We start from the raw sequence: 24,117 nt of genomic DNA on the forward strand, positions 1-24,117 counted from the left end.
CTGGAATGCAGGCAATTTGCAAGTATTGTGGGATGAGCTACAAGTGTGGGGCAAAGAAAAATGGCACTAGTGTGTTATGGGCTCATATTTCGCGATGTCGTAAGTATCCCTTTAACACCCCTAAAGATTCAAAACAAAGTTTGCTTTCATTTAAAAGTGCTAAAGAACCAAGTGGTGGTACTAGTGGGTTGACATACCACAAATTTGATGCTGGTAGTATTAGAAAAGCTTTGTCATTTATGGTGATTGTTGATGAACTTCCATTTAAGTTTGTTGAAGGTATAGGTTTTAGACATTTTTGTGGTGTAATAGAGCCTAGATTTAATGTTCCTTCTCGAATTACAGTAGCCAAAGATTGTTTTGAAACATATTTAACTGAAAAACAAAAGCTGAAAAATGTGTTAAAAAGGTGTAATTCAAGAGTTTCTTTAACCACTGATACATGGACCTCTATACAACAAATCAATTACATGTGCTTGACTGTCCACTTTATTGATAATAATTGGAAATTACACAAAAGAATTCTGAATTTTTGTCCTATTTCTAGTCATAAGGGTGATGATATTGGCAAATAAATTGAAAAGTGTTTGCTTGATTGGGGGCTTGAAAATGTCATGTGCATAACAGTTGATAATGCTAGCTCAAATGATACTGCAATTGGGTATATGAGAAGGAAAATAAATGGGTGGAAAACTGGGGTTCTTAAGGGTCGTTTCCTTCACATGCGTTGTGTTGCACACATTGTCAATTTGGTTGTTTCTGATGGGTTGAAAACTGTTAATGAGTCGGTTCAACGTGTTAGGCATGCTGTTAGGTTTATCAAACAATCTCCTGCTAGGTTGCAAAGGTTTAAAAAATGTGTCTTAGATGAAAAAATCAACACAAAAAAGGGATTGTGCCTTGATGTGCCTACTAGGTGGAACTCCACCTATTTGATGTTGAATGCTGCTATTGAGCTTCAAGATGCTTTTGAGAGGTATTCTGGGGAAGACCCTCACTATGTAGTTGATTTGAATGAGAGGGATGGTAAGGGTAGCCCAGATTCTGATGATTGGAATAATGTAAGAAGACTTTCTGAATTTCTACAAGCCTTTTATGATCTGACCTTGCATGTCTCTGGCTCTTTATATGTCAGTTTGAATTTGTTTTTTCATGAATTGGTGAGTGTTGTTGTACTTATGAAAGATTTGGTTTCAAGTGATGATGTGGATATGTGTCTTATGGCTTGTAGAATGAAAGAAAAATATGAAAAGTATTGGGGTGATCCAGAAAAAATAAACCTCCTGATTTTTATTGCCGTTGTCCTTGATCCTCGTTATAAGCTTGATTATGTTGAGTGGATGATAACTGAAATTTATGACCCTATTGTTGCATCAAAGTTAGTTGATAATGTGAAGGTAGCTTTGAATGCTTTGTATGAGGAGTATCATGTTTCTTCTGGTAATGATGTGAATAGGGAGAAAGTGTCTTCAAGTAAGGATGGCAAAACTCCATTGAGTCCCAAACATAAAAAGATTGAAGTCTTAAAGAGTAAGTATAAGAAACACAAGTGTGAGAGAGATGGAGATGCAAAAATAGAGTTAGACAAATATTTGGAGGAGGATACAGCGGAGGATATTGATGAATTTGACATTTTGAGCTGGTGAAAGTTCAATTGTTCAAGGTTTCCTACTGTGGGGAGAATTGCCTTGCTGTCCCTATTTCGACAGTAGCTTCTGAGAGTGCATTCAACACTGGGGGCAGGGTTCTAGATCAGTTTAGGAGCTCATTAACTCCTCGAGTTGTAGAAGGTCTTGTTTGTGCTGAAAATTGGTTACGTGCTTCACCATTTCCAAGTATTGAAGAATTTTTAGAGGAAGTTGAGCTTCTTGAAGAGGGTAATATATAAGAACATCTAATCATAAGTTACTTATTTTCATTATGTGTATATATTTTAACTTGGTTGTTTTTGTTATGAATTATGATAGACTTGAAGAATATGGCAGTTGGTGATGCTGATATTGATGAAGTGCTTGAAATAATAGACTGATGTGGCTCTTTGCTCATTGCTGACTTGCTGTTGCCACTTGCCAGACTTGCTACTGCCTTGCTCTATCACTGCTGCTGCCTTAGTCTATGCTGCTGAGTGCTGACCTGCTTTTGCTGCTGACCTGCTGTTATGATGCTGCTGCTTGTTGCTACTGCTGTTAAACAATTTTTTTACTGCCTTTTAGAACATGGTCTATGCTGCTTGTTGCTACTGCTGTTAAACAATTGTTAAAGTTGTAATGTTGAACAATTTTTTTTTTTTTTTGGATGAAGTGTTGAACTTTTAAAACTTTGAATTATAACTTTGAAGTTTTAGAACTTGTTAATGTTGTTTAAATCTCATTAAGCATTTATGCTACTACATATGTTGATGAATATAATATTTATATGATTTAAGCCCATAAAAATTGCAGATTAAAGCCCAAATAAACAAGGCCCAAAAAAATTCGGTTTGGTTCGATTTTTTCTTTTGAAACCGAAATTTATATGGTTTGGTTTGGTTTGGTTTCAAAAGTAAAGTGGTGCGGTTTGGTTTCCAAAAACCAAAAACCGAATTAGGGTGGTTCGGTTTCGGTTTGGCCTATAAACCAAACCGAAAACCGAACTTTCACCCCTACATGCATGAGAGTTACCAAATTAAATATCATATATAAGTTATGTATTGATATTCTCATTTTTATCAACATGGCTAATTATGTAGAGTAATTTTGTGGAGAAATATATTGTGAGTTTCTAGTATAGAGGATCCCGTATGGGCAACTATAGAGCATACTCCTCAAAATATATTTTGTGAAAGAAATTGAATCTTTGTAAAAATTGGATAATTGGTATAAGTATATCTGATTGAAGATGGTGCTGATAACGTGTTATGAAATATATAGAAATTAGAGGATTAAGAGAAGAAGGTAATAAGAGAAGTATTACTACTTGTATGTATTACTCTTGGTAATAATTTTTGTGTACATCATACAAGTGAAATTGCATGGTTATTTATAGTAGTAAGAATTACTATTACATTGTGGGCTATAACCTTAGAGGGTGGCAATTAGGGTTGGCTACTACATTAAATGCAATGAAGAAATTGGAGTGTGGACATTCACACCTTGACTAAATTAATTAACTCTTAACATAGATTCAAATAATGCAATGTACATTAAAATATAGTAAAATGTTCTTTTTTCATATACTTCCATGATGCAAATAATACAATGTACATTAAACATGTAACCAACATTATAACATATATGTTCATTAGAATATAATACAATGTACATTATAATACAATAAAATATACTTTTTTATATGCATACACGGTCATTTATACCAAATGTACATTTACTATATGAATAATGTTCTTTACTAATATTACAAATGTTTTTTAGATTTATTAAAAAAACATATAAAACTAGATGTTTTTTATAAAATAGAAATATGTTCTTTATAAAAACAACTATATGTTCTTTACTGAACAACTAAATGTTCATTCCGCCTTTTTTTAAAAGAAAACCGGATGCACCAAGCATGGTGCATCCGCCTCCACAGAAAAAATTTCTTACCGATTGAGCTAGTAGATTAGTGTTATTAAAATGTTTATGTAGTACCAATTCTAACAAAGAAAACAAGTCATGCAAAGTAATTCAACATAATAAATGGAGCTAGTATATAAAACATTCATAGTAAAGAAAAATTACTTAAAGGTAACTCAAAATATCTTAAAAGTAAATAAACTGATCTATCAAAGTAGGCTAGTATATATTAAACATTCGAAGTAAAGGAAAGTAAATAAAAAAATGTTAAAAGTAAATAAAATTATCGCAGAAGTAAATAAAGTGTATATATATATATATTTTGTCATCATCAAACCTGAAAAACTTAAAAAAAAAAAAAAATAATTATCACAGTACCAAGATTGATTAGAGAACCAGCTTATGCTCTATTATTTCTTTCTCCAACCTAAAGTAAACATGAAACACTTTTAAGTTATTTAAAATGTTACTTTAAAGTTAAACACTTTAATATTATCTCTTTCTACCAAATGTAAAGCTTGGTTTGTGGAGGCGGATGCACGATCCGCTCCAAAGTACAAAAAGGCGGAATGAACATGCAGGTATATACTAATGTACATGGGCTTATAAAAGAACATAGTGTTCATTTATAATGTACATGGAGATATACATAAAAGAACGTAGTGTTCATTTATAATGTACATCAGATTTTTGTGCAACAATTTTGTATATTATTTTTGTATAATAATATAATTATTTTTTTTTGTATAATGAAATAGATAAATAGTACTATAATTAATTTTTTTACCATACATTAAGTACAAATCATTTTATTTTATTTTATTTTATTTTTTTTACCAAAAGTCCACTTTCTCTCTCCAAACAAAACTTCAAACCCATTTAAATTCCTCAAACCTCAAGCAAAATTTCAAGAAATTCAAAATTTTGATTCCAAACTTGTTCAAGATGACAAATAAAAATTAAAGGTAAGACCAAATTCGACATTCATACTATATATATATATATATATATATATATATATATATATATATATATATATATATATATAGCTAGCCATGGTAGGACAACAGAGGAGTTGAAGGCACCAAAACTTGGCTCAAGGGCATATGAGATGTAGAACTAAATACATCGAGAAAGATATAGCAACACATCATCACACCCCTCATCACCCCACTTACTGCCAGCCTCAAGTACCTTGTAACCCACCACATATATGCCCAATTCAACTGCCTAACCCACTCAACAACAACAACCAGCAACACATTGTTACGTTGCTTCCATTATCAGCCGACGTGTTTGGTTATGATTATCAAGGGGTGTTACAGATACCTGCTACCCTGAAAATTTTTAAAAAATTATAGGTAAGCTATATAAAAAAAGATAGATATCTTGCCTTATACTATGGTATATATTAATCTTATTGGGTGCTACTCGTATAATATTGCTACTATGTTTAGTGAAATATGCTAGATTGATGTATGTAACTTGTTTGAATTGGTTTTTCAGTTCAATTCCTAGCTATTTTGCTCTAGCGTTATACCATCAGATCACATAATATAATACATAGAGTTTTAGGCCTTCTAGCTAGGTTGAAATTATACACTACTTTATACCAACTCAACTTTTGGTTTTGAGAGGTTGATGATGTATTTCTTTTGTAATATAATGACAAAAGCTTAATTAATCTGTTATTTTTAACTGTATTTATATATACAAGTATTATTTTTTCATATACTTCTATAGCTCTATCTATTAATGTACATTTTCTAAACCCACCCCTGCTCCGTAGCCACAGATAGCTACGGTATATAAAAAAGAATATAAAGTAAATAAAAAAAGACTTTAAAGTAAATTGAAATATTTTAAAAGTTAATTAAAAAATCTCAAAAGTAGAGTGAATAAAAAAATAATTGCATGGTCTCTTTAGTAAATAAAAAAGAATATAAAGTAAATAAAAATGACTTTAAAGAAAATTGAAACATTCTAAAATTAAAGTAAATAAAAAGATCTCAAAAAGTAGAGAATAAAAAATAAGTTTCATGGACTCTATAGTAAATAAAAAAGAATGTAAAGTTAATCGAATCAAAATATTCTAAAAGCAACCACTGGTAGAAAAATTGAAAATGCCACCGCTTAAAGGCCACCGGTTTTTGTAAACCGGTGGTTTAAAAAATGGGCGGGCTAAGGCAAATATTATTGCCACCGGTTCAAACCGAACCAGTGGAAAAAATGCTCAAGACCACCGGTTTTGAACCGGTGGCAATATTTGAATAAAAAAAACGCGGCTTTTTATCTTCTCTTTCCCCATTCTCTATTGAACACTTTCATTAGTTTCGACCAAAACGGCCACGAGCAGCATCGAATCGTGCCTTCAAACCCTACCACCACAAACTCCACCAGTGACGCCACAACCACCGCACCACCATCCACCACCTCCGCACTCCCTCCACCACTAAGCACAAGCAGCAAGCAAGGGGAAGCGTGCGTGGTCCCTCCACCACCTGTCACCAGTGACGCCACAGCCACCGCACCACCATCCACCACCTTCGCACTCCCTCCACCACATGCGCACACCTCCGCACTCCCTCCATCACTGAGCACAAGCAGCAAGCAAGGGGAAGCGTGGTCCCTCCACCACCTGTTCGCCCAAGCCGCCGCGCCACTGTGCCCTGCCGCCGGGGCCCTGACCGAGGTCCCTCCACCGACCGTCGTCCTCTACTGTCCATCTCTCTTCCCTATCCACCTCCACCTAGGGTTAGTATATTATTTTATTTTGTATTTTGAATAATTTTTTAATTTCTTTTATATTATTATTATTATCAATTTGTTGTTGTTGCTTAATTTTTGGTTAATTATAGTATGAATTGAATTATTTTGGAGTTAGATTGAGGAGTAATCCGTTTTAGATTACATTACATAATGATTTTCCTAATGCTTTTAGGAAATCTTTGGATTATGGAGTATAATTTGATATGTTGGAGTGGAATTAAATTGATTGTTAGGTTTTATTAGGAAATTTTGAATAAATTAGAGATTATTAGTAACCTTGTTACTTAATTAGTTGAATTTGGTAGTATATTGTTGTTTTAATTTCTTTTATATTATTATTATTATCAATTTGTTGTTGTTGCTTAATTTTTGGTTAATTATAGTATGAATTGAATTATTTTGGAGTTAGATTGAGGAGTAATCCGTTTTAGATTACATTACATAATGATTTTCCTAATGCTTTTAGGAAATATATGGATTATGGAGTATAATTTGATATGTTGGAGTGGTGTTAAATTGATTGTTAGGTTTTATTAGGAAATTTTGAATAAATTAGAGATTATTAGTAACCTTGTTACAAAATTAGTTGAATTTGGTAGTATATTTTAATGTGTAATTTTAGGTTGTTTTATAGTTCTTGACAAAATTACTAACTTTTATTTTTTGTTTTATTTTTTATATTTTGTAGATTCATATGTAGTGAAGCACAAGTTTATTAGCTATTCAAGTGGGAAGTTCGAGACATTACATCCATTGTACTTGCTATATTGGTATGAAATATAAACTTTATGGAGCTATATTTCTTTCTATTTATCCATTTGATAAAAGTTTGTTCATGATATTACAAGTTGTGTCTTGTTTAATTATAAATAATTACAATAATATGTTGAATGTTTGCATCATCATATGCCTAGATACCCGTTCAAGGCTTTCTCATTAGGAGAAAGTCTTGAATAGTCCCCGGTTGGGACTGTTCTTGAATGTTTACTCTCACTTAGGTGGTGAATGTATGTCTTTTTTTCGATTTTAAGGAACATCTTGGCTTTCCATTTCTTCACCATGTTCTCTGGGTACATATGTGGGTAAGTAATTATCTACATCTTGTACTTGGAGAATTGGGGGGAAGTGCTGCCGGATTTCCCTTAAAATTGGAAAGTTGATATACATTCACTAGTGAGAGTAGACATTTAAGGATGGGTTAGGTTGGAGTGATAATGACACTTTGGAAACTTGCATTTTTTCACTATATGAATGGTATATTCACGGTGTGTACTTGAAGTTGATTTACATAAGATATGTAGTAATTGTACATTATTGATAATATGTTGCTATATATGTTTAGAGACACTTTACCAAATGGGGAAGGATCGTGGTTGGATGTATGGTAGACGTGATACAATGGAATTTTGGAATGGGGTTCAAGAGTTTTGCGAGACGGCTTTATCTTATCAGCGCAAAATTGGTGAGGAAGGCCTATACTGTCCTTGTGTTGATTGTAATAATGTGAAGGTGGTCAATAGTGTTGAAATCATTAGAGATCATGTACTTTCTCGTGGGTTTAGACTTAAATACCATGTGTAGATTTGACATGGTGAAAGTGGAGAATATAGTGGGGATCTTGATAGGAATGATGTGCATGATAGAAGCAATGAGATTTATGTGGATGAGGAATGCGAGAATGATGAATATGTTATTGATAGTGGTGAGGATGGAGCTGAGGATGATCCAGTGGATGAGGTCGAGGATGAGGACGTGGATGAGATGTTGCATAATGCGAAGGTGATGTGTTTGAATTACTATCGGAGGCTTCCAAAAATCCTTTGTACTTGGGTGAAAAAAATACTCCAAACTTTCTGCCGTGCTAACACTTTTTAATATTATTTCGAAACATGGGTGGACGAACGTTAGTTTTACTTCTTTGTTGACCGCATTAAGTGAGATGTTGCCTGATGGAAATGAAATTCCTAAGTCTTACTATTATGCAAAGAAGCTTATGTGTCCATTTGGTTTAGAGTATAAGAAGATACATGCCTGTCCTAATGATTGTATTTTGTATCATAATGAGTATGAACAATTGGGGGAGTGTCCACAATGCAAGCAATCGCGCTACAAGAGCATTAGTTGCAATCCTGGTACAAAGGGACCTCCTGCTAGGTGTTGTGGTATCTTCCTATTATTCCAAGGTTTAAGCTTCTATTCTCAACACCAAAAGACGCTAAAAACTTGAGGTGACATGCCGAGGGAAGGAAGAAAAACAGAATGCTAAAGCATCCGGCTGACTCCCCGCAATGGAAGAATATTGATTTGAAGTTTTTGGAGTTTGGTAATGAAGTCATAAATTTAAGACTTGGGTTGTGCACAGAAGGGATGAATCCATTTGACACTCTTAGTTCCCAACACAACACTTGGCCGGTTCTTTTAGTGATCTACAATTTGCCTCCTTGGTTATGTATGAAACGGAAGTATATAATGTTTTCATTGCTAATAACGGGGCTGTAGACACCCATTTGTGTCTCCCCAAAACCAAACCCAGTGATGAGTACCTTTCACGTCGAATCATAATCGAATGAAGTGAAAGTATAGAAAGTTTAGTGTTGCGGTTAGTTTTAATTTCTTTTCTCTTCTCTCTGTTTTTGAAAACCTATTTTAAGAAAACAGCCAATCCAGTTTGGTTGGTCCATGATATGGGTCCAATAATAGTGTAGTTGGATGGGGCTTGAAAAGAGCTTTCCAACGATATATTATAAGCCCAATTCCGATGAATATTGTGGAAGTTATTGCCAAATTACCGAACTGGGCCTGGTTTGAGCCTTATATGCGGCCCAATGATCTAGAGGAGGGCCTAACATGGATTTATCATTCCTAATGCAATTAGGAATGGTTTTAGATTTCTATATTCTTCTAGAAGGTTCTTTTCATTCCTAATTCAATTAGCATTGATAAATTGACTTTTGTTGACTTTTTAGAGTTTTAAGCAGAATAAAAGAACGTTTTTGAGGAAAATACGATTTTATCCTCCTGTACGGCAATTTCTATCTGATTTTAAGAAAACGCGTCAAAAACTTAGTTAGCGCCAAACGCCAGCATTAGCGCCTGAAGCTAAGCTTGGCGTCTGGCGCTAGCGTTAGCGCCTGGCGCTAATGTCAGCGTCTGGCGCTAATTTGGTTTTACGCGTCAGAACTCTGTTTTGATTTTTTTTTTATCTTTTTGGCTGATTTTCTCTATAAATAGTTTCCTAAAAACTCCGTTTTCATTCACCAACTCTCATCAAGATTCTCTTGATTACTCTCTCTCTCTCTTTTCTAAACTAGCCTTCTCTTTAATACAAAAATTCCGCATTCATTAGATTTAGAAACACCTAGCCATATTCGAAGTTGCCTTCGCCCTAGACGTGAAAGGTTTAATTTCTGAGGGTTTGGTCCCAAATCTCTCTTTCAATTATTTAATTTAATTGTTGTTTATTATTTTCCTTGAAGTTACTAACGTGTGTATTTTATTATTAGAAAGAGGTACGAGGCATCCAAGTAAGTACTTTAATGGTTTAATTGTTATTATGATGTAGAAATCATGTCTAGGTTGTTATTATGATTCCTAGTATCATGTCTAGGGTAGCTTTAATATCAAGTATGATTAAAAGTGCGATGCTTCTTATTTTCTTCCTAATATTTATGATTGTTAGTATCATGTTAGGGTTAAAGCTTTGATTTTTAATGCTTAGTGACATGCTAGGGTTTGTTATTAATCTTGTTAGTATCATGCCTAGGATCTTGCTATTATTATGCTTTAACATGATTTATGGTTATTAATTATAATTATGATTATGATTATTTTTATGATTCATGATTATGATTATAAATATTATTATTATTATTATTATTATTATTATTATTATATATTATTATGATGATTATTATTATGTTGCTTGATGATATTATATTGTTATTGCTTGATCACACCTTTTATGCATGTTTAAAGGGAATTGGTATTTGTAATCACGCTTAATAAGATAATTAATAATCTTGTTTAGGGTTAATTTGATTATAATTCAAGTGATCGCCAATAATAGATTTATTTGTGCATTAATATTCAACCAACATAGATAAACATGTTTAGGGTTAATGCTATTGATTGCATGTTAGTCAGAAAGCACACATGAATACGATCAGAATAAAGTAGAGGCCTATTATTAAGGCAGGTTCAATCTCTTTTAGGTTGGATTTGTACCTTCATCCCCGAACCCTATTTGGTTCAAGACCTTATGGATTTGACGATCTCTTGGATCATTAAGGGGTGTAACCTTCACCTCGTGAACGGTTTACAAGTTCCTAAAAAACTTGTTGGCGACTCTTGTGCTCTATCTTCTTTCCCTTTGGACCATGAATGACTTCCCTGCATATGGAATCCTGTGTGGGTACATGGTTAAACGGAAAAAAGCATGCCCCATATGTATTGATGACACATCAAGCATATACCTTAAGAATTCTCACAAAGATGTGTACCTAAGGACTCGAAGGTTCCTTAGGCGTGATCACCCGTACCGTAGGCAAAAAAAGGCTTTCGATGGGACAGTGGAAGAGGAGACTGCGCCTAGGCCATTGACCGGTGTTGAGTTTTATGCTCGAGTTAAGGGTATAGGAATGGTGTTTGGAAAATCTGAAAAAAGCTCCGGTCTCAACAGCTCTTTTTAAAAAAGAATAAATTTTGTGGAACCTTCCGTACTTGAAAGAACATGATGTTAGGCACTGTCTTGATGTGATGCATTTAGAGAAGAATGTGTGTGATGATCTTGTGGGAACGCTTTTTAATATTTCAGGCAAAACAAAGGATGGAAAGGGTGTACGTTAGATTTGCAAGAGATCGAGATTCGTTCGGAATTGTGGCCTCAAGACAAGGTTACAAAGGGGAAGGATAGAAAGGGAAAGGAACCGGAACAAGAAACTGTAAATGTTTCGAAAAAAGGAAAGGGGAAGCGCAAGGGAAAGGGAAAGGCCGCAGATGCTTCAAAGAGTAGAGATGAGGGTAAAGGCAAGTTTGAGAAGAAGTATTTACCACCGGCTTGCTACACATTGTCAAGGGTAGAAAAGCGGATGTTTTGTGCATGTCTTTACGACATTAAGGTTCCATCTGGGTACGCATCTAGCATGAAAAGATTTGTATCCTTAAGTGGAGAATTGAAGCTGACAAGTATGAAATCCCATGATTGTCACATGTTGATGAAAGTATTTCTACTGATTGCAATACGTGGTATTTTACCGAAGCACGTGAGGGAAGCTATTACAAGCCTATGTTCGTTTTTCAATACAATATGCAGCAAAGTGCTTGATCCTTGTACACTTGATGCTTTGCAAATGGACGTGGTTGTGACTTTGTGCAAATTTGAGATGTATTTCCCACCCTCATTTTTTAACATAATGGTGCATCTCATTCTTCATTTGGTGCGTGAGATTAAGTTGTGCGGTCCAGTTTTCCTGAGGTGGTGCTATCCTTTTGAAAGACACATGGGCACATTGCAAGATAAAGTAAGGAATCCGGCTCATCCAGAAGGAAGCATGATTCAAGGGACCGTGAGAGAGGAGATTGGTAATTTTGTGGCCGACTATTTAGCCGTTGCTGAACCTATTGGTCTTCCTACTTCTTGACTTGAAGGGAGACTGGATGGTCATGGAACAATTGGGTCGAAACGAATGTCACCTGATCGAGATCAGTTCTTCAAGCACACATTTATGTGTTGCACCATGTTGTAGATGTTCACCCATATTTAGATGAGCACATGGCTAGTTTGCGTGATGAATTTCCATTGAAAGGTGAAAGGAAACTAATGCAGTTGCATAATAAGAGGTTTGTGAGTTGGTTTAGTGATCGTGTGATGAATCGTTTGGATGATAGTGTCACCGATAAAGTAAGGTGGCTTGCTTATGGTCCTAGGGATGATGTTCTCTCATTTGAGGGATATGACAGCAATGGGTATACTTTTTGGACAGAGGGTCCGGATTTGAAATCTTCGTCGACCCAAAACAATGGAGTAACGCTTGTGGCATCGTCAAGGGATTTTGCAACTGCTAAGGATAAATCACCTGTCGATACAAAATTGTCATACTACGGTGGAATTCAAGAAATATGGGAGCTTGATTATTGTAACTTCACGGTTGCTCTTTTCAAGTGTAAGTGGGTTGATAATATCAGGCGTAATGTCAAGTATGATGACTTTACTCTTGTAGATCTTGGCCACATGAATGATAGTGCGGAACCGTTCATCCGAGCATCTCAAGCTAAGCAAGTGTTCTATGTAATTGACCCAGTCGATTCAAAATGGTCCATTGTGCTAGCTAGGAAAAGAAGAATCCTAGGCATTGGAGATGTTGAAGATGAGGAAGAATACGATGCGTTTGATGATTCAAAACCTTTCACTGTTCCTAGACCTATTGCATCAAATGACATAGATGACCAGACATGTTATATGCGGTCAGACCACAACGAAGGAATATTAGAATGAAGTACTATAACAGTTAATTTGAGATTGTAAGCATTTAAAAGTATTATTTAATCAGAAGTTAGGTAATTTTATGAATAGTTTTGGGGAAAATGAATGATATTGTTATCTTAGTGCTAAATTTTCACAAATTCTTGTTAATGAATGAAGTATATCTCAAAATGCGTCAAATATGATAGAATTTAATATTTTTAGTGTTAAAGGTACTAGAAAATAACAAGTACGTAATTTATAGAGTTAATTTGATGAAAATAGAATAAAATGATCTATATGTGAACTTAATTGCCTATTTTATATGCTAACATGTATTATGACCTATATGTCAACAATTTTATCTTTTATGGACCTAATCTCGTGTTATGTTTGTAATGACAAGTGTTTATAACTCATGGAGGACGATTATGACCCACTAGTAGAGGATTTGGAGGATGATGATGATGGCTATGAGGGTGAGGATGAGGACAAGGACGAGCCATATGATGTCAACAAGAAGACTGATTTGGGTGAGCCAGAAGATCAGGAACAAGATGCTTTTGAGCGCAGGCTTGAAGAATTTGAAATTTCAGCTGAATGTGCGCCTCCTATTGATTCTACAATTGTTGAGATTGTTGGTGAGAACACTACCCCTCAAACTCAAAGCCAAGGACAGGAGCAATTGAACACAAGTGGTGAAGTGGGGGTAAAGGCACCAACTAAGAGAAAGGTTAGGGGTCCGACAACACGTTTTAAGAAGCCAACCGGTCCCATGATCCTGGAGTATGACAAAAGAGGCTGACCTACTGGCCAATGTATTCAAAAATATGCAAACCAAGTTGGCATGTGTTCGCGCAAAATCCCTATTACACTTAGTTGGCGGCAAGTACCTCCAGGCTTGATTCAAACATTTTGGAATGATACCAGGGCAAGTGTTTTGTTTAAATGCACATTTACACAATTACAAATACTTTCACCTAATGGTTGTTTGTAAATGGAAAATAATAATTGCTTGTATTTGTGATTACAGAAGTTGTTTAATATTCCTAATGATCCCGAGAAGAGAAGGGTGTTTGATTGTTTAATAGAGGAAAGATTTAGAGGCTTCAAGACCCACTTGACCAGTGGATGGATCTATAAGAGGAAGAAATACAAGAAGAAAGCTTCCAAGGGGAATGATGGTGAAGGTGGAAATGAGGAAGATATTGAGGAACAAGACCCACCGTGGAAAATATGGCCAAGCATGACAGAGGACGAGTGGAAAGACTTTGTTATTCAAAAAACTCAACCCAAAGCAATTGTAAGAACTACTAAATCTAATGAGAATTGTATAATATATTGACTCTTTTTGCAGTAATGATGCTAACATTTCTATTTATGTAGGAACTTTGAGAGCAAAACAAGGCAAATGCATTGCAGAAGGAGTAGTGCCATCTTACGGGGGCCAAGACATTTGGTGAATGGAGGCAAACTTGGAAGAAGGAGGGTATATACCCCACTTTGATTCAAGGGTCATCCGAAGAACCCTCCAACTCCACGATCACTACATTGGTTAGTCGTGCTGGCGATTTCATTTGTTCTCTACATTCCTTTGATAAGGTAACCGGAAAATGGGTCATCAAGGAACCGGAAAGAAAAGTGACTGATAAACTTGTAAGCTATTTGAAACTTTTGCATAACTTTACCATACAAAAACATTATATGTATTCATGTTAACATTTTTTCTTATGCTACAACTTGAGTACACTACAGAAGTTGTTGAAGGCAGGCTAGTCCCGACTATAGAGAAAGACCCTTTCACCTTGGCTTTGGGAAAGCCCTACCATCTAGGCCGGGTAGTAGGTATGGGAGGAACGTTGCTAGGATGGGAAAAGGTGATGGGTTCAGAATACACAAAAATGGGAAGATCCCGAGCAAGTGTTAACTCACCGGAAGAATTGGATGCCAAGGTGGCATCCATCAAGGAACAAGTACGCAATGAGTTAATAGGTGAATTCAATGCTTGGGAGAAGCAAATGAACTTACCCTTGCCGTTCCCCCCGACTACACCGGTCGACTCAAGTAGTCACCCAAAAGGACAAGGAGAAGATGAGAGACATGGAGAAGAGGAGATACATGAGATAGTTTTCAATCTATTAGTTTTGGCATAGTGAGTTACGTGAGATCTAATGTGGCATTATTGATTAACTATTGCATGTTGTTACTCCCACACATGCGCACTCGAGGGAGGTTGATAATCCAACACCCCATGAATTTCCAGATTAAGAGGTGAATTTAGGATTCAAGGGAGCGGGTATGGTTTTAACATAGCGAATTTCGTTACATTATCAATTGTGTAGGAAAATACCCTTTTTTATAATTTATGTTTTTACAAGTGAATTTCGTTACTATTGTAGGTAGAGACCGAGTGTACACTTCTAGCCCCGGGGCAACCAAATGGAGGAGAGTTGCAGTTGGTGGCGTATGGTAGTGCACAAGCGACGACCGGTGATACGGTCCATTTTCAATCGCTTAGGCCACAACATTATTTGGTCGGGATCAATTCTTATATTGATGGGTTCGAAAACATCCCACTACCGGTGCCTATAGTGGATGATGGGATTACTTTTTCTTTGGGAAGCAAAAGATAGCTATATGCAATGGCCACGTGCTTGGGTAAGGTTGATCAACGAGGTAATATTTTTTTTGATGTTGTGCAAAATAACAAATCTGCATGCACTATCTTTTTCTCTTAACAAATCTGCCTTGGTTGCTGCGTACTTAATAGCTTAACCCCTGGCCAAAAAATTTTGAACTCTAATTATCTTTGTTTGATCAGATTTCGAAAAAAAGCCAAACATCAAAGAGAAGGAAGGTGGAGAAGCCTAAAAGCGTTGATCAACCTACAAAGAAGATGAGTGAACAAGGGTCGAAGAGTGAACAAGTGTCGAAAAAGAATTCTTCGAAAGGTTCAGCCATGCAACCTACTCCACTTGTTGGAGACAATGTCCTTCAATCGCTCACTAAGGATTTATCTTTTCTACACAATCGTTTTAGTCATTTTTCTAGTGACGATCCTATTGAAATTGCACTTCTTAAGGCAATGTTCCACTATGATGAGGATGCAAATGCATGGTTAAACAAACAAGATGTGAAGGAATTTTTAAGAGGTTCAATGCTTAACATTTCTCTCATTCAAATATTCATGAGGTACGGGCACATGCCACTTAAATTAATTATGTTATTCATATTAGTGTTGTTTATCCTTCATATGTCAATAAATTTTTCATTGTCCATGCACGCAGAGCACTACGGGAGCACTTAAATGACACTAATTCTCCTGGTAAAGTTGGGTGGTTATGCCCCGAACAGACATCCGAGACTAGAATCTTACACAACTCCCCCGAGGTGATGTATTATGTTTATCATAGTATTAGGGAATCAATGCGTGCGGGAGACAAGTTCATATTCGCCCCATGTTATGAGGATTACGTTTAACCATGTGTGATTCAATTCTTTCTACAATTGAATTATATGTTGTACCCTAATTATTGATTTGTTTGTGTATTGTGAATTTATGTAGGTTTCATTGGTTCCTCATGGTGATTTGTCCTGCTAATAACACAATCTTTCACCTTGATTCAGCTCGATCAGCAAAGAAGTACCTCGTGATGTCTGTACTACAAAAGTAAATATAGCTATCTAGTGTTGATTATCTTAATCTAACTCATTTAGTAGTCAAACTAATCAAATTTGAATTTACTTTCCCATAGTATTATGATGAAGATACATGGTCGTGCTCCACGAGGTCCTACATGGAAATCACCTATGGTAATGCCACATCATATTGTGATTATCTTAATAAACATTGCTAAACAATTGTGGATTTTATATAACGTTTGATTCATTTGATTTGTTCCTATGCTATTTCCCACAACAAGATAATGGAGTTGATTGTGGATTATACGTGATGAGATTCATGCTTGACATAGCGACTCATTGTACCAACACCATACATCTTGATGAGGTACGACCTTACTTAGTAAAATGCTCTTTTTCAGTGATTTCAAGGCTTAGCCACCTATAATTAAGTATAATTGACATGTTATGAGAAAGAACATGGTCATTAGTTAAAAAATGTAGAAAATGGGCAAAGTAGAAGTCATTTAGGCCTTATTTAGGATGAAAATGCGTCCTTAAACTTAGTAAAATGCTCTTTTTATGTGATTTCAAGGCTTAGCCACCTATAACTAAGTACAATTGACATATTATGAGAAATAACATGGTCATTAGTTAAAAAATGTAGAAAATGGGTAAAGTAGAAGTAATTTAGGACTTATTTAGGCCATTTAGGGTGAAAATGCGTCCTTAAACTTATTAAGTTGCTCTTTTTATGTGATTTCAAGGCTTAGCCACCTATTAATAAGTATAATTGACATTTTATGAGAAAGAACATGGTCATTAGTTAAAAATTGTAGAAAATGGGCAAAGTAGAAGTCATTTAGGACTTATTTAGGCTATTTAGGATGAAAATGCGTCCTTAAACTTAGTAAAATGCTCTTTTCTGTGATTTCAAGGCTTAGCCACCTATAACTAAGTATAATTGACATGTTATGAGAAATAACATGGTCATTAGTTAAAAAATGTATAAAATGGGCAAAGTAGAAGTCATTTAGGCCTTATTTAGGCTACTTAGGATGAAAATGCATCCTTAAACTTAGTAAAATGCTCTTTTTACGTGATTTCAAGGCTTAGCCACCTATAAATAAGTATAATTGACATGTTATGCGAAATAACATGGTCATTAGTTAAAAAATGTAGAAAATGGGCAAAGTAGAAGTCATTTAGGCCGTATTTAGGCTATTTAGGATGAAAATGCGTCCTTAAACTTAGTAAAATGCACTTTTTACGTGATTTCAAGGCTTAGCCACCTATAACTAAGTATAATTGACATGTTATGAGAAAGAAAATGGTCATTAGTTAAAAAATGTATAAAATGGACAAAGTAGAAGTCATTTAGGCCTTATTTAGGATGAAAATGCGTCCTTAAACTTAATAAAATGCTCTTTTTACGTGATTTCAAGGCGTAGACACCTATAACTAAGTATAATTAACATGATATGAGAAATAACATGGTCATTTGTTAAATAATGTAGAAAATGGCTAAAGTAGAAGTAATTTAGGACTTATTTAGGCCATTTAGGGCGAAAATGCGTCCTTAAACTTAGTAAGTTGATCTTTTTACGTGATTTCAAGGCTTAGCCCTATAACTAAGTATAATTGACATGTTATGAAAAAGAACATGGTCATTAGTTAAAAAATGTAGAAAATGGGCAAAGTAGAAGTCTTTTAGGCCTTATTTAGGCTATTTAGGATGAAAATGCGTCCTTAAACTGAGTAAAATGATATTTTTCTGTGATTTCAAGGCTTAGCCACCTATAACTAAGTATAATTGACATGATATGAGAAAGAACATGGTCATTAGTTAAAAAATGTTGAAAATGGGCAAAGTAGAAGTCTTTTAGGCCTTCTTTTAGACCGTTTTGACCTAAGTATTTAATTTTTTACATATTTATTTACACATGTTTAACTTAACTAATTTAATTAATTCTAACACAATTTTTATATATTCCAAGTTTTGCAAGGTGCAAAAGGGAGATCCGTTAACAAGCAAGGACCTTAATGAAGTTCGAGACATGTTAGCATCTTTCATCACCTTCAATTTGTAAATGTCACATCATTTTGAATTTATACTTTGTTAATTAACTTTTAGACTACAATATTTACTAGTTAGTATTGTTTGTATTTATGTATATCACACTTTATTTGTTGTATTGCATTTGGTTTTTAATTATTAATGTCTAAATATATATTTATAATTCTTGTTATGATTATTAATAATAATTATATTATGGCAGAATTTATAGCAATAATATGGAAGAATATTATAGCAGGATCAGTTGTAGGAATAATTGCAGGCAAAACGAAAAAAAAAGAAAAAAAAAATATATCCCTATTATTGCCACCGGTTAACTGGTGGCAAAAGTCAGTTTTCCACCCAAAAAAAAAACCGCGCATTTAAATTGCCACCGGTTAACCGGTGGCCATAATTATTATTACCACCGGTTAACCAGTGGCAATAAGCCTTTTTGCCACCGGTTTTGAACCGGTGGCCTTGCTTGCTTTATTGCCACCCCCCAAATGACCACCGGTTCAAAACCGGTGGCATTGGGGGGTTTGAACCAGTGGCCAATTCATATTTTCGCCTAGTGAACTTAAAAAAAATCTCAAAAGTAGAGTGAATAAAAAAAATTAGTTATGTATAATGAATGAATCTACGTGGGATTCGAACCAACATCTTTTATGCATTTATGCACAATGCTCTATCTGTTGAGCTAGTAGGCTAGTGTATATTAAACATTCAAAGTAAAACAAAATGACTCAAAAGTAATTAAAAAGTTCTCAAAAGTGAATAAAAAAAATATATTACGTATAATATATGTACACGCACTGGGTATTTTGGACAATTACCATTATAAGGTCAATTAGACAAGTTGATCATTGTGTTAAGTTTCAACATAGACATTAAATCAGAGTCAAGGCCTACTAAGCATGGTGGCAGGAAGCAGCATCAAAGCCTTCTCTGTTATATAATATTACTAATAATTACTACTAGACAAATGACATTCAAATTACAAGCACCTAAATAATATCATCTTAGTATCTTACCAAGACCTATCCAATAGTTGTAAAATAACATATACAAACATCACCCAACTAGGAACTGTGATCATGAAAATTAAAGCAAGATGAGAAGTATACCAGTATGAACAAAACCAAGTTGTCTATGGTCGGTTTCCTCCATTTATTAAAGAAGGAGGAGAACCCTTCGTTCTCTTTTTGTTTTAGCATCTCAATTTGTCTATGGTCGGTTTCAATTTGAATATACACTTATATCTATCAATGAAAGAATTTTTTATTCCATCCCAGGTAGAGGTCTTCTCTTTATCAAGGGAGAAGAACCAATGTTGACAAATGGTTTCAAGAGATAGCGAGAACAAAAAGTGAAAAATATTCTTATCAAACCCTTTAATATTCATTACAGATTTAAAGGACCTTAAATGAAAGTAAGGATTGTCAGTTGGCTTAAACTTAGGGATGTCATTGGCATTGAACTTCTGCGGAAGAAGCTCCTTGTCCACTGAGACCCCTTGTGAGCTTATGCCCTGGAAACTGTTGTCATTGGATATTTTTCTCAAGCTTTCTTGCATGAGCTCCATTTATTGTTGTTTCACAGGATCATTGATATGGGGAAATCATGTAGAGAATGGAAATATGATGTAGATGGAAATATATGAAAAAAATTAGGAATAGAATGTACCCCCAACTCAAATGACGGAAAAAACCGACTCATGCATGAACCTAAGACATGGTCATGGTGACATATACACAAAGTGTGTGCTAAGAGTAGTGAATGTATATGACATATTAAGACTCGTGTCATGACCATATGGCTAGACTATGTGACTAGACTCAAGCAAAGACTAAGTTAAGACTTCATGCATATGCATTAAACTGGACAGGCTGTGGTATTTTAGTCATAATTTTTGATCTGTGACTCGTAACTCTTCCTAGAACTCCGGCTATGACCAAAACAAGTTGGCGCTTGTGCAGTATACGGGAATAAAATCCGGGTTGATTTAAAGGAACTATGACTCGATTTTAAGGTATATTTTTTAAGATCAAATTAATTAATTAAATAAATAAGCAAAGTCTTTTAGTCCTTGGTTAGTTTATTAAGACTTATATACAAACACAAGTCAAATCAAACGGTTAGGAAAAACACATAGAGTATATAAAAGTCAATTCATAGCAAGAATTTTGACATGGAAGCTCAAAATAAAAAACCCCCAATTTGATTTTTTAGGGTTTTAAGAAAGTAAGGAATGTACATCAAACTTTGAGACAAAAGCAAAGGAAAATTACATAGATCCTTGTGAGAAATAGAAAATGAGGAAACTACCAAAAAATTGGAGCAAATTTGGTGGAGATTTAAGCTACAAAAGCTCGAAAAACCCGCTAGAATGGTGCAGCAACCACCGCGACATGGTGATTTAACGCCGTGGCACGGTAAAGCTTCCCCGTGTCACGGTGAATCCTGGACAGCGGCGGAGCTCAGGTAGCAGCAACAGGAAGCAGCAGAGCTCAGGTAGCAGCAGCAACGACGAGAAAACAACGAAGCAAGTTCTCACGCACCGAGAATAGACACCGTGTCACATTGACTGGCGCCGCGTCATGATGAAACCTGACAAGTGATGGTGCTAGGCTTCGTGGCACGGTGGACGGAGATGTCAAAATGTAAAAAAGGAGAGAAGTAAGAAGAGAACAATTTTGAGAATGAAAATGGTGAAGAAGAAGTGAGAAAGGGGAAAGAAGCAGCAAAGTAGCCGTTATGCAACCCTATTACCGTGCCACGTATTCCGTTACCGTGTAACGGTGTTCCTGCGCGTGGGATGGTGTTTTGAAGAAGGCGCGTAGACATTTTCAGCAAAAAAAAAATCCCGCGGCACGGGGAACTGCACCGTCTGATGGGACGGGAGCACCGTGTCACGAGACCTGTCCACGTGGCGCGGTGCCAATTTGTGTGTCCTGCACGCTCCTTTCATGGCAGATATTTTAGCATATTTGACTAAGTTAAAACGATTTTCCGCAACTTTTGGTTAGTTATTTTCTCACCGAAATTGCGCGGAAAATTTTAATTGGATTTAAAGGGTACCAAAATTACCGATTTACCCCTAACAAGAATTAGGGTTGTATTTTTGACACTTTAAGCACCTAATATAGTCGGATAGTCGACTTAAAGGTAAATCATTTGCGGCCCACGTTCGGGGATAATTGAACCATCATGCACTTGCAAATTTTAGCGATTATATCAGTTGTCGGTTTTCCTCAAGTATGGAAAACATTATCGATGGATTTTTCTTCAAGTATAGAAAACCGCCAAGTCGGTTTTCCTCAAGCATGGAAAGCTTTATCGGTGGATTTTTCTTCAAGTATAGAAAACTGTCAAGTCGGTTTTCCTCAAGCATGGAAAGCATTATCGGTGGATTTCTTCAAGTATAGAAAAACACCAAAATCATATGTCGACTTTCCTCAGGCATGGAAAGTATCATCTGGTAGGTTTCTTCAGGATTAGAAAGATACCAAGTTCATCAATTGACTTTCCTCAGGCAGGGAAAGTATTTCAGCGAAACATCGTCCAGTGGATTCCTTCAGGCATAGGAAGCTACCAAACTCATTTGTCATCGATACACTGATGTCTGATAAGTATTCTATCCTTTACTCTTTTATCTGTAGAACTAACACTTTTTTACAGGTATCGGCGTATACAAAGTGATTTAGGATCGCCGAACGTCTTAAATCCATTCTCCGTCCTTATCGACTACTTTGACTATCGTTTTCGAAACTGACGTTTCTACAAACTCAGTCAAAGTGGGGGATCTATAGACACCTAAAAATGTCTCCCCAAAATCAAACCCGATGATGAACAATCTTTCACCGCCATTATTGGTCGGGTTCAGTATTTAATCCCGATAGTGCTTAAAAAATCGTGTTTAATTAAATTTAGTATTCAAATAGTCCGTGGATCAGTCTTGATGTTTAGTCAAAGCATAGTTTATTTTTAATTTCAGCCTAAACCTTTTATTTATTTTATTTTATTATTTATTTTATTATTTTGGCCCAATTAAAAAATAATAAAGTAGAAATGGCCCGAAATTATCAATCGGCACTTAAAAATGTTGAACGAAATTAGGGTAAAACTGAATCTAGACGGAAAAACGAACTACAAGTTCTCGCGTCACGGCAGTAAGCACAGTGTCACGGGATCCAGTGCCGCGCCACGGTGGAATTCCCCGTGACATGGTGCCTGTGCTGTGAGATGGGGCAATTCTGTGTCCTTTCTGCGTAAACCCTTCACGGGTTTTATTCCCCGTACCCTAAATATTTCCCGCATCACACTGTTGTCCACCCTGTCACGGGAATTTCCCCCGTCTGACGGTGCCTGGCACCGTGTCACGTTGCTCAGTGCCGTGTCGCGATGCTATTTTTTAGGGTTTTTATCTTTTTAGGGTTCCGTGTGTTCCCTCTGCTCATTTTTTCTATAAACATCCCCTCATTTATGATGTACGGGGCATCAATTAATTCTCTCCTTTTATCTCTTCTATGCTCTAACCTAAACACTAGCCTACCCTTCTTCTTTCAAAATTCCCTCTTCAAGCACTCCAAGGAGTCCATACTTTACTCGTGGTTCTGTCCTTAAGCCAAGGCGTGAAAGGTAGAACTGTTTGAGGGTTTGGCCCCAAATAGACTCTATTTAATTTAATTTAATTATTTTTTTATTGTTTTTCCATGAAGTTACTAACTCGTTTATTATTTTATAGTTGCAAGCAAACAGAATCAAAGTAAGAATCATGCTCCTTTTATTTCTATTATTTTTCTAACGATTTTATATTGTTGGATTTATTGTTAAATTGTTTCCAATATTAATGTTTATTTTATTATATTTAGTATGATCACTATATTTCATGTTTAAAGGGAATATGTAATTGAAAATCACGTCTAATAAGATAATTTGAACAATCGGTTTATGTTCCTTTTTAATCTTATTTTTTAATTAAAGTAATCACTAATATTTTAGAATTATATGTTGCATTAATATTCAACCAATTTAGCTTAATAATAGTTTGGAGCAAATTGAATCTTTGTTTGTATACCTTTTAGATCACAAGAATGCTTTTCACTATAAGAATCAAGTAGAGGCCAATACGGGCGAATGTGACTCCATGACTCACTTCGTACCATTACCCCCGATCCTCCTTTCGTGGTTCCGAAGCATATGGAGTTAGTAATCTCATGAATTATGAATGGGATGTAACCTTCATCGGCCAATCGTTGTTACCTTTGTTGTCCCTTAATCGTGGTTGCCTTTCATGATCCGTGAACGGTTTACAAGTTCCTTAAAAATTTGTTGGCGGCACCCTACTTTCTTTGTCCCTAATCGTATTATGTCAATTCCCACTTCCTATGAGTGCCAAGCATATTCACACATGCTTTAACGTAGGCGCACTTCAAACGACACCTACACTTTCATTTGATTAAAAAAGCTTTGTTTGAATGTGTTTGACTTCATTTGATTGCGCAAGTAGTCAAGTGGGCACAATATGATGCAATGAGTTTGCAACCTAACCATGGCTCTAGTCCTCTAAAGTTCGTGATATGGGTTAGTCAAAGAGGGTCCATGGTTAGAGTCCGGATGCACCACGCGGAAGCCTTACCTTTGGAAAGGTTGGC

General features: G+C 35.6%; 1 protein-coding gene across 1 annotated transcript; it reads left to right on the top strand.

The window, feature by feature from the left end:
• The first annotated feature begins 614 nt into the window (after positions 1 to 614).
• Positions 615 to 1,888, top strand: LOC110697772 (zinc finger BED domain-containing protein RICESLEEPER 2-like). Its single transcript, XM_021875151.1, has 2 exons — positions 615 to 1,642; positions 1,744 to 1,888. Exons 1-2 carry the CDS (start codon positions 615 to 617, stop codon positions 1,886 to 1,888), a joined length of 1,173 nt encoding a protein of 390 aa, XP_021730843.1.
• The last annotated feature ends 22,229 nt before the right edge of the window (positions 1,889 to 24,117 follow it).

Source organism: Chenopodium quinoa, unplaced genomic scaffold (genome assembly GCF_001683475.1).
Source record: "Chenopodium quinoa cultivar QQ74 unplaced genomic scaffold, ASM168347v1, whole genome shotgun sequence".
In the NCBI taxonomy this organism is placed as follows: Eukaryota; Viridiplantae; Streptophyta; class Magnoliopsida; order Caryophyllales; family Amaranthaceae; genus Chenopodium; species Chenopodium quinoa.